The sequence below is a fragment of the Capricornis sumatraensis genome, chromosome 6 (assembly GCF_032405125.1).
Source record: "Capricornis sumatraensis isolate serow.1 chromosome 6, serow.2, whole genome shotgun sequence".
NCBI classification, from domain to species: domain Eukaryota; kingdom Metazoa; phylum Chordata; class Mammalia; order Artiodactyla; family Bovidae; genus Capricornis; species Capricornis sumatraensis.
This window is the reverse complement of record NC_091074.1, coordinates 78,701,662-78,713,145: the sequence shown is the minus strand read 5'-3', so window position 1 is coordinate 78,713,145 and position 11,484 is coordinate 78,701,662. Positions and strand designations below refer to the sequence as shown.

Below are 11,484 nucleotides of genomic sequence, written 5' to 3'. Positions count from 1 at the left end.
CAAGATGAGTCTACCTTTGAAATAAGTGTCTATGATAGAATCCAACTTCCTCCCAATACCTCCACTAGCAACCCTGGTCCAAGCCACTGCCATCAGTTGCCTGGGTCAGTGTAACATCCTCCAAACTGGTGCCCGTTTCTACCCTTGCCTCAACCCCACAGCTAATGTGAGCCTTTTGAAACCCAAGAGACACTTGTGACAGCTAACCATTTCCCTGAGTGCGTGTGTGCTCAATTACCAGTCCTGTCCGACTCTTTCACCCCATGGATATATGATTATCCCAGCAAGAATACTGCCATTTTCTCCTCCAGGGGATCTTCCCAACCCAGAGATAGGAACCCTCTCTCCTCTGGCTCCTCCACTGGCTGGTGGGTCCTTTACCACTAGCACCACATGGGAAGCCCCACTTCCCTCAGGATAAAGCCAACATCCTTACGACAGCCTCAAAGCCCTGTAGGATCTGGGCCACTCACCCCACCTCCAATATTGTCTCCCCTCATGGTGTCAGCTCCAGCCAGTCTCCATGCTGACCCTGATTCTAGCCACCTCCTACCGATCTGCTAATTCACTTCTTCAGATACTTTTTCATCAAAGCCTACTCTATTTGTGACACTACCAGTCAGACTTAGTTAAAAAAAAAAAAAACAATCCCTAAGTACCCATCACCGTCTAAGTGCTATCTACTTACTTACTGTCTCCCTCCCTCCTGGTAGAATGCAAATTCCCCCAGGACAGAGGCTTTTCTGTCTTGTCACTGACCAGTCCTAAAACTGGAACTGTACTGAGCACACAGACAGCACTCAGTACGTGTCTGGGGATTTTTCTTCAGGTTTTCCAGGGTGCAACCTTCAGCTCTGTGGTTTTCCAGGTAGTTGAAGACTGTGGGTGTTTCCTGATCCCTGGATTGCAGCCACATAGGGTGTTCTGGAACCCATAGCTCCATCCTGGTCCTCTGCCTTCCTGGTTTTAGCCAAGGCTATAGCTCCCCTGGTGGACCAGTTCTCCAGGGTTCTGTGTCCTGGAGATTCAACCTAGGGCTCACTCCTCCAGCTTTCCAATGGGTCTAAAAATATGCATTTTCCTGCCTTAAACTTCTCAATTTAGGGTACCTAGAGTGGTTTATATTTCTCCACTGAATCCTGAAAAGTATGCAAGATGAAATTGTTGGGCCAATGATGATCAAAACTGCAATTTTCCCCAACCAACTGGGTCTTAAATGTAAATTAGCCAAATAGAAGGAAGTCCAACCTCTGCCTCAGCTTTCAGGGTGTTGAACCAGTGAGTGCTCCAATGGAAGGGGACAGAAGTGCTTCAGAAGAACCAAGTCAGCAGTTGGCCACACAGAGGTGCTCCTAGAGTTGGTAACCTGTCTCCATGTTTTCAGATGATGTCCTTGAGACCCAACCCCACCCTAGTCTCCACCCTCCATCAGTAGAACTGTGGCAGCTGAACCAGTCCCAGAGCAGCTGTTAACATCTGTCACCACAGCTGTAGCCCTCTTAAGAGGGGAATGCCCCAACGGTGATGTATCCTGCATGAGGCAACGCAATGGATGTCACTTTTTTCCACTGTGACTAGGCTTCTCAGGTGGCGCAGTGGTAAAAAAATCTGCCTGCCAATGCAGCAGATGCAGGGGACACAGGTTCAATCCTGGGTCAGGAAGAGCCTCTGAAGGAAATGGCAAGTTGCCCAGCATTCTTGCCTGGAAAATTCCATGGACAGAGGAGCCTGGTGGGCTACAGTCCATGGTGTCACAAAGTCAGACATGACTGAGCATATAACACATACCTACGAAATAAGCCTCTTTCCCTTTAAACAGCCAAGTGTGAATCAATTAGACCGTGCGGGTAGGTCTGGTAGAATTAAAGGGCATTGTCTCTGGTATTTTCAGCTAGTTCAGAAATATCTGAAGTACAAGATACTTATTATTAACCAGGAAGGACTGTATTTGAGTGAGACAAAAATCAATAATAAAACAGCATATTTATATATGTAACACAATTTTGTAGCTTGAAAGAATATGCACTAAAATGTTAAAACTGGTTATTTAGAGTAAAAGATAACTGAACATTAAAAAAAAAAATTCTACCTAGATAGACTTTATCATTTAACAATAGAAAGCATTTTTTGATCATTGTGGTACCTATCATGAACCGTCTATACCTGCCTTTCCTGTTTCCTCCCTCCGAACAAAATCCTACCTCACAGGCAACAAGGCATCAGTGCCAAGGGACAAATGGGTCCACCCATCCTTTTTTGCCAGTGCCCAGCCAAGGGTGGGTATGTGGTCTGCTGTATCAGACACAGGGCCAAAGCTCTTTGGGCCTCTGAAGCATATTCCTCCCTGATATGAGCAGAATGAGGAGAAAGTTCCTGTACTGTTTTGTACTTTGCTTCCTGCTTTGGCTCTGAACACTCTCTAATTTTAAGAAATGATGCTGAGTGGTTATGGCCACTTTAGAACACCAAAGATGGTGGAACAAACGCATCCTAGAAAATCTTGATGCTTTGGCTGCCACCTGACCCTGGAACCATCTTATCTCCAGACTGCTGGTTACATGAGATAATTAAACATCCCACTGCTCACATCACTGTCAGTCTAGTTTTCTGCTCCTTGTGCTGATCACATACTGACAGCAGCACTCTTGTCTTACATAAAAGAAAAACTTTGTGCCCATTGTAATTTAAAAACAACTTTATTAAATTCAATCTGGACTCTAAAGCCCTCCAAAGTTATACTGGTGGAGTTATATTCAAACTCAATCCGGACTCTAAAGCCCACATTCTGTCACTTACATAGTTAAGAAATGAACAAGCCTATAGTTTACTTCCCATGTCTTAACAAAATACATACACATAGATGCAGGTTGTAATAAATTTTCATCCATTTTCACTCATACATGAAGCTGGCTTTGGGCTTTTTACTGTTACTTGTATTTATTTGTCGGTACAAATGTATGCTTTGGAGGCTTGTCCAAGAAAGCAGATGTGTCCTGTCTTCTCCCCACACTTCTGTCCAACCTGTATATCAGGAATATAAGAGCCTGTGGGGACTCTGATTCAGGGTCTTAATGTTCAATCCCCAATGCACTTGAAATGGCACAACAGTGAGCTATAAAGTGATACATACTCTTCCTCAAGTTTTTGTGGAAGAATCAGAGAATTAAAGACTATGAAACGTCAAATGTCTACTGAGGCAGGGACTTTGAGTTAGCCCAGAAAAGCATAAGAGTTTTTGAACCAAACAAACCCAGAGAGGGACCACCTCCCTGGTGGTCCTGCAGTTAATACTCCATGCTTCCACTGAAAGGGGCATAGGTTGGATCCCTGGTCACAGACCTAAGATTTCCACACGCCACAGCCTGCCCCCTGCGAAACCAAGAGAAAGGATTACAATGGAGACTTACTGGCAAGGCATTAGCTATAGAAAAGGAGCAAACATTAAAGCTCAGAGAACAAAAAAGCAGTTGGTTCATCAAAACTGTCTTAGACCAAACAGGACTTCCATGGCACACGTCTTCCAGACCCTTTCTGCTCAGCTGCCCTCTACAGTGATGAGAAACCAGAACAGCACCACCTAGCAGAGCTCAATGAGCTCTTACCTAAGAAGGGGCAATGTGGGGACTACATAGTCAATCCCGCCTCCTAGCTGCTGGTGAGGCAGCTTGAAGGGCTTAGTGAAAAGCCCAGCGGTGATGAATTTAAAAACAGGCTCAAGGAACAGAAGGGCTTCCCGGGAGGCTCAGACAGAAAACGAACCTGCCTGCAGTGCTGACAGACCTTGGTTCGATCCCTGGCTTGAGAAGATCCCTTGGAGAAGAGAATGGCAACCCACTCCAGTATGTCTGCCTGGAGAATTCCACGGACAGAGGAGTCTGGGCTTTAGTCCATGATGTCGCAGTCAGACACAACGGAGGAACTAACACAAGGAACAGAAAGGAGACTGAAGAAAGGCGCATCCTTCCCAAACCTCTAGGGCCAGCTAAATCAGCAGGGAGCATTTCTCATGGAGCCTGTGTGGTTCCCAACTGTCCCAGAGGCAGTTTGCTAAGCTCGAAGCAAAGGGAGCTGCAATGCTGTCTAATGACCACAGACACTGCAGCAGGCGGCTTTCGCTAACCTCCAAGGTGTCTCCAAGACTCTGCTCTGCAGACAAGGAATAAGGAAAGAGACGCTGCTCCTCAGGGACCACACACTGGATGGGTCAAGAGAGTACTGAGCTGCTGAAAGGAACAAGACGACACAATGAACTACAAGGCCCGTGCAGCCAGGGAGAGCAGGATCCAAGTCAATGCCAGGACAGGAGACAGAGGCAGGCTTCTCAAACTTAACACTTTTGAAGTGAGAGATCATCTGTCCAGTGTTGATGAGGTCATTATTCAATCATTTCTACTTTCTTTTTCACCCAGGGTTGTTTTTCAGCAGTATTTGAGTTGGTAGGGTGATAATTATCTACAAGCAGTCACAGGTTTCTTCTGAGAAATAATTTAAGTGGAGCTGGAAGAGGTGAGGGTGGGAAGAATAAGTCCTGGGACCGCTGTGACACCCAAAGGCACGTGTAGGGCTGGGAGGAGTCAAGTCTTTGCTTTCCTCTCTTCTGATGGCACCTATGGCTAGGGGCTCACAGCAATGAACAGGAAGTGCTTGCCTAAGATGCTTAGGAGAAAAAAGGGCAGAGAGCGGCCCAAACCCAAACCTTCAGAGCATCAGTCCAGAGGGATGGGACATGGAGTAAGAATGTGGGGAGAAGCAGTTCCATTCACCTTTTCTGAGAGATCCTTGGAATCTCTGTATTGTTTGAAAACACTCAGGCGAAGGAAAACTAAACTAACATTTATTGAGCTCCTACAGTGTATGTCCAGCCTTGTGCAAGGACATTTCATCGACAGTATTCCACAGCATCCTCACGCCAACCCTGTGAGGTAGGTATCGCCCTCGATTTGTCAGATGAGGACTCAGGCTCAGAAAGGTTAGGTAGTTTGTTCAGTCACACAATTAGTAATGGATAGAACTGAGGTTGAATCTCAGACTCCAGACATCTCTGTTCTCTCTCAAGCGCTGCCTCTTGGAAGGAAGGAGGGAACAATAGCGTCTCCTGCCCTGAGAACCAAGACGTCCCCAAAGAAGGAGCCTGTCCTTGCCCAGACCGATCCTTCTCTGCCTGGGGAGGGTGCAGTCCACTGAACAGCTAAGACATAAATATAAAAATAAATAGCAGGGACCAACCCCGTAGCAGTGAGGGTGTGCGGTTTCCTCACTGTGGGAAGGTCATCATGCTGTTCACAGCCGCCGTGGAAGGGAGCCACGTGTGGGCCCTGTGGGGAAAACTGGGACAATGGCTGGAGTGGGTGGGCTAAACAGGCCCCTTCTGGGTCGAACAGATTTGAGAACAAAACGTCTGGAGCAGGCAGCAGTCGTGGGCACAGTCACCACCGTCCTCCATCTGCTCGCTTTACCGGTGTTTGTGATCCAGCAGGGATTCGAAGTTGGGAGAACAGACGAGTTTGTGCTTTATGTGTCCCAGGACTGTCATGTCGCCTGTCCTGCTGTCTCCAAGGCCCACGGACACCAGCTCCTGCCAATCAACAGAGACGGAGATGAAAGGCAAGACCACACAGCCCACTGCTCAGTCCTCTGACTTTCATGCGATGATCCCAAGAGCTCTTCCCCCGTACTCAGCACCAAGCTGTCAACATCCTGAACAGCCTCCACCCTGACCAGGCTCACTCTCACCTGCAGGAAAGAGCAAGTGGTACCCATCGTCACGTCCAGAGTCACCTTGCCGAGGAGGAGCTGCACCTTCCCTGACTTGCGGATGAGCAGCTTGCCGACCTGTCCCTCCGTCAGGTCAGCCAGGGTACAAGTGTTCTCTGCCAGCCTGGCTTCCTGTGAAGAAGATTGGGGACGGAAACTGGTTGAGGAACTATCTCCTCCCTCCTTCAAGAACAAACCCTTTCCCAAAGGAGGCATCAGCAGCAAAGGTTAGAATGAGCTCCCCAGACTTCCCTGGTGGTCCAGTGGCTAAGAACTGAACTCCCAATGCAGGGAACCTGGGTTCGATTCCTGGTCAGGAAACTAGACCCCACATGCCACAGTCAAAAGAGTTAGCATGCTGCAACTAACACCCCAACCCAGGGATCAAACCCGGGTCTCCTGCATTGCAGATAGACGCTTTACCATCTGAGTCACCAAGGAAGCCCTTTAAAAAAAGAAGAACAATATTAAACAAAAAAAAAAAGAATGAGCTTCCCAGAGAGGGCCTTTTCCTGGGAATGCCTGCCACTGGTCAATAAACAAAACAAAAAAACCCAAACCACAGATAAATGAACAAAGTATCAGTAACTGCTGAAGCTAGGTGATGGTACATGAGAACTTATATTCTCTCATTTGTATATGTTCAAAATAGTTCACTGTGAAAAACACACACACACACAATTTGGGCTGAAGCACAGAGAGCCGCAAGCCCCTTACAGGCAGAAAGAACAAATGCGTATTATTCTCGAATTTCACTATGGGCGACACCACTCTGCTTCCCCCTCCAGGTAGCTATTTCCCCTCCAGGTCCTGCGCATCTTCACAGCACTCACTGATGAGCATACCCGGTCTTTCTCTTGCTTTATAACCACCATCTGCCCATCCTCGCTCTGCACCTCCGTCTTGACGGGCTTGATGTCCTGAGTGGGTGGCTGGCCGGGGAGTGAGTCTGGCAGCTGCAGGAACAGCAGCTCTTCCTCCTGCGTGAGGCTCAGCTCCCTGAGCAGCTCCGCCACAGACACGTCCTTTGGGAGGCCCGGGATCTTCCTGGCTGCACTGAGAGGAGCCTTCATCTTGGCCTCCTCATCCTCATCTCGGGGCTCCTCTTTTACTGCGCAAGATAACAGAAAGGGAAGGCTATGAGAGGCCACCTCTAGGCCATCTCACTGCACCCACCCCTTCCACCTGATCTGCTCCACTGTCACTCAGCCAAGAAGCTGGAGGGAAACTTTGCGCTTACAAAGAGGGATCCAAAAGTTGTGTGACTTATTTAAGAAAGGGTGGTCCAGTGATTAAGAATCCTCCTGCCAATGGCAGGGGACACAGGTTTGAACCTTGGTCTGGGGAAGATCCCACATGCTGCAGAGCAACTAAGCCCACATGCCACAACTATTGAGCCTGTGCTCTAGAGCCCAGGAGCCGCAACTGCTGAAGCCCGCACGCCCTACAGCCTGTGCTTGGCAATTAAAAGTCACTGCAATGAGAAGCCCACACACCACAACAAAGAGACGCCCCCACTTGCTGCAACTAGAGAAAGCTGGTGTGGAGCAACGAACACCCAGCACAGCCAAAAAATAAATAAACAAATCTTAAAACAGTCAGGCAGGCTCACTCCTGTGGAAACAGCTGGAGAAAAGGAGACGAGACCTCAACTGACACAGAGTACCTTTCACAGCAGGCATGTCCACCTCTATATCCTCTTCCTTGGGGCCAGCCAGCCGTGCTTTCACATCTGCTTCCTCATTCTCTTCCTTAAAAAGCCAGCCCGAGTGAGCCAGCGGCAGTTGCACAGGCATATTTCGAATATCATTCCTAAGCCCAGGGTCATCGATGAACTGCCAAAGAAAAGTCGGGGGGTCACACAGCAGGGCCAGCATACACACCTACCTGGAGGGCAGTCCACCTTGCCCAGCCACTCGGTCGTGTCTGACTGTAGCCCTCCAGAGTCTTCTGTCCATGGAATTTTCGAGGCAACAATACTGGAGTGGGTTGCCGTTTCCTTCTCCAGGGGATCTTCATGACCCAGGGATCGAACCTGTGTCTCTTGCATCTTCTGCACTGCAGGTGGATTTACACCACTGAGCCACCTGGGAAGCCCACAGTCCATCTTAGCTCTTTTCTAATCAAAGATTCCTGCTGCTCACTAGACTTTCAGGACATTAGAGAGCTTCTCCCATCCTGGTTCCCTGGAAGTGCTTTTCATCACAAAAGCAGCCCCTTCCCCTAGTCCACTGGTACCTACATCATCCTTCTCCAGCATGCGCAGGATCTGTTTTGTTTCTTCATCTGTCTCCCTCTTCTCCTTTTTGATGTTGATGATGTGAGAGGGCCCCACGTCTGACATATCCACGGTCTTATCCCAGTTTCCTGTGGAAAACCACCCATAGTTCACCAGGAGTCAGGGAGGAGCCAACAGCAAGGGAGGCTAAACTGGGAGCAAGCGGGGGAATACCACCACCCTGGTCCTTCTCTTGGGCAGTCTGCACTGAAATCCACTGATTCCTTCCTCCCAGAGCCCCGGCTGCTTTGTACCCTTTTTCTTCATCATTTCGGCGGGGCCCTGCTCGAAGATGGAGTGGGACTGGATCACTTCTGGGCGCCCCCGGCCCCGTCCATGGCCCTCTCGCTGTCGATCTCTGTCCCTTTCACGCTTCTCTTTCTTGATGGTTACTTCTTCCTTGGGCCTGGAAAAGCGAAAGGGTCAAGGGAAACTACTGACGTCACCTGCGTCCGAGAACTGGTCTTACTCTCCCACACCACTCTGCTCCACCAGAGGGGAGTGTATGAGCCAACAACTATATCATGAGAAGCACAGCACCCACCTGTGTGGGTGGTCTAGCACCTTTTTCACTTCCTTGATGAGGCAGACTCCTTCAGTTTACTGTACTTTACCTTTTCGAAGAGTGTATACTAGAACTATACCACAAAAGGTGAATTATAGAGATTGCCCCCAAACGTGGATTTTTTTTTGGTATTGACTGAAAGCGGGAAAGTTGCAATGCAAAAGAACGTAAGGGAAAACCTGACCCATCTCTGCCCAAACTATTGGCTCTCAACTCTGGCTATAAAACATACTCTCTCTCTGAAGTTAAGTCAGGCAGAGAAGGAGAATTGTATGACATCCTTTATATGTGGAATCTAAAAAGAAATTATACATATGAATTTACTTCAAAACAGAAAGAGACTTACAGACTTAGAAATTGAACTTGTGGCTGCTTGTACACACTGTTGTATTTAAAATGTATAACCAACAAGGATCTGCTGTATAGCACATAGAACTCTGCTCAATGTTATGTGGAGGCCTGGATGGGAGGGGAGTTTGGGGGAGAATGGATACATGTATATATATGGCACAGTCCCTTCACTGTTAATCTAAAACTATCCCAACACTGTTAAATGGCTATAACCCAATAAAAAATTAAGTTAAATAAAAAAGATAATCACTGTTTCACTGCAAAGAAGTTAAAACAATTTTAAGGATGGATTCCCAGGCATCAGTATTTTTTTAAAGCTTGCACATTAGAATCACCTGGGAGTCAGGGTCGCTAATCACTACTGCAAAGAACTAAATCTACAAATTTAAACTTCTGAGCCACCTACTTAGTTATTTCCCCAAAGGTCCAAATTCAGAGCAAGTAAACAAAGGGGCAAGGCTTCCCAGGTGGCACTAGTGGTAAAGAATGCAGGAGACACAAGAGATACAGGTTCCATCCCTGGGTTGGGAAGATCCCCTGGAGAAGGGCATGGCAACCCACTCCAGTATTCTTGCCTGGAGAATCCCATGGACAGAGAAGCCTGGCGGGCTACAGTCCCTGGGGTGGCAAAGAGTTGGACTCAAGTGAGTGACTGAGCACAGACGCACAAACAAGGCGCGAGGATTCAGGAGGCCTAGCTACTTACTCTTCCTTGATCTTCCGACTGATGATATTTGGGGTGAAGGTTTTCTGAAAGTAAAATACAGGAGTCACTGATTTGGTAAATTCTGGTCCCAAAGTACAGAGGAAAGGAAAAACTTCCAAAGGGCATCTTCCATGGATGAAGACCAATATGGCTCTCTTCGGCACATTCCATACTGTTGTCAAAGATTTACTGAAATGGACAGGTGCTTGAAAAGGAGGAATGTCATGCCAAGGCAATGGTGAAGCTATATATAGAAGGGGGCATCAAAAAACATTTAAATGGCAGCCTCAGTTTCTGCCTCCTGAAAGGACAACCCTCAGCAGAGGAATTTACCTACTCTCACACTTCATCTTCAAATTGCTAAGAAGACCAGACAGTATTATAGAGGATGAGCTCTACCAGCAAGGTTCAGATGGGAAAGACAGTTCTGCCAGCACTCACAAACTGATGATTGGGTTAGACTGCCACCAGAATTTACAAAGGGAAACTGAGGTCTTCAAAAACTGGCTGCTTTATGCTCTGTCATCCTCCCCATTCTCTTTACAGTCTACCCGTCACATCTACAGTCACAAACATAATATAAGACACAGAGGCTCTAATATCACACCTAAGACTCAATACTTTGGACCAGAAGTCTGCACACTGGGATCCAGGGCAAATTCAGAACTCTCTTAAATTGCAGGCAAAGTTTATGTCTGCGTAGCTTTCATGGGTTTCTGAAAGGTATCCAAGACACACCAAAAGGAAATAAACCCTGCTCAAGTTGCTTCTGAGCTAATTAGGATTCTCTGCTCTTCACCCATCTCTGAGAGCCATGTCAACATCTTGGACCCAGTATCTTGACTTGAAGGTAGGGCAGACTCCCCAAAAATTGCAGGCGGAAGTCTGAAGACAAGATTCGCAAGGCCCAGCACCACGCCTGGCACACAGTAGGCCCTACAGTCAAACCCCCAAGTGCCTGGAATTCATTGTAGTTGGAAAGGTGCCGTCGGGTACCTTCTTGACTCCCCCGAGGGTGAGGTCCCTGGAGCGGATGGAGGGAAGGCGGCCCGGGGTGAGGGGAGGTGCCGGCCTTCGCCCAATAAGCCCCCGCGCCCCAGAAAGGAGCGGTCGGGGCCCTCCCGGAGCGCTGGGCTCGCCCGCGGCGTTTCCTTCCGACATGATGCCTGAGAAAGAAGGCGAAAAGGGGTAACGAAGTCACTCGAGGGAGAAGGACTCGCGGACCCTGAGCGGAACCCCACCCACGTGGCCTCCCGCCCCCCGAGTCGGCGCGTCCCTCCGGCAGCGACTCAGCTCCTCCCCCTCCCACGTGGCGGGACTCCCCCGAACACCCCGGCTAGGCCCTTGGCTCGCCTTCTCTCCAGGCCCCCGGCCAAGCACGAGGCAAAGACGCACCCCTCCGCACCCAGGGTGTAGTTCCACACCACGCGCGTCCCGATTTCACCTCCGACGCGACGCGCAGCGGGTTCCGAGTCTCGGCGCCGGGCGGAAGTCTGCGTGGCAAGGCCGGGGCGCCGCCATCTTGTCGCGGGGCGGAAGTGATGTCGGTGGGCGGGGCCGGGCCACAGTATTTATCCCGCGGCGTCTCGCTCGCCTCCGCCTTCTCTTCCCGGTTCTTCCCGGAGTCGGGAAAAGCTGGGTTGAGAGGGCGAAAAAGGAAGAGGGGAAGGGTCTAGGGGAAGGGTACGTTCGCGGGGTCTTGGCCCCGGGCATAAGGTGGGGGCGCCCAGCTCAGATCTGGGGGCCCAGAGGCAATCTGGACGCAACGTGGGAGTTCGCCGCTGGGGAGCCTCGGGGTCGAGATTCGGGATGGGGTGGGGATGCGAGGCA

At 49.3% G+C, this 11,484-nt stretch overlaps 1 protein-coding gene across 1 annotated transcript; it reads right to left on the bottom strand.

Moving 5' to 3' along the window:
• Positions 1-2,820: 2,820 nt before the first annotated feature.
• POLR3D (RNA polymerase III subunit D) lies at positions 2,821-11,166 on the bottom strand. Its single transcript, XM_068973959.1, has 9 exons — positions 11,060-11,166; positions 10,651-10,820; positions 9,655-9,698; positions 8,287-8,438; positions 7,997-8,121; positions 7,421-7,589; positions 6,600-6,865; positions 5,734-5,886; positions 2,821-5,575 (listed from the first exon to the last, which is right to left on the bottom strand). The coding sequence occupies exons 2-9, from the start codon at positions 10,813-10,815 to the stop codon at positions 5,453-5,455; spliced, it is 1,197 nt and encodes a 398-aa protein (XP_068830060.1). The 5' UTR covers positions 10,816-10,820; positions 11,060-11,166; the 3' UTR covers positions 2,821-5,452.
• Between the last annotated feature and the right edge of the window lie 318 nt (positions 11,167-11,484).

Excerpts from the sequence above, each read along its gene's own strand:
- POLR3D (XM_068973959.1), bottom strand. The coding sequence starts at position 10,815 with ATGTCGGAAGGAAACGCCGCGGGCGAGCCCAGCGCTCCGGGAGGGCCC. Across the intron at positions 8,122-8,286 it reads CGAAATGATGAAGAAAAAGG|GAAACTGGGATAAGACCGTG; the intron begins GTACAAAGCAGC and ends GGTTTTCCACAG. Across the intron at positions 7,590-7,996 it reads GCATGCTGGAGAAGGATGAT|TTCATCGATGACCCTGGGCT; the intron begins GTAGGTACCAGT and ends TTTCTTTGGCAG.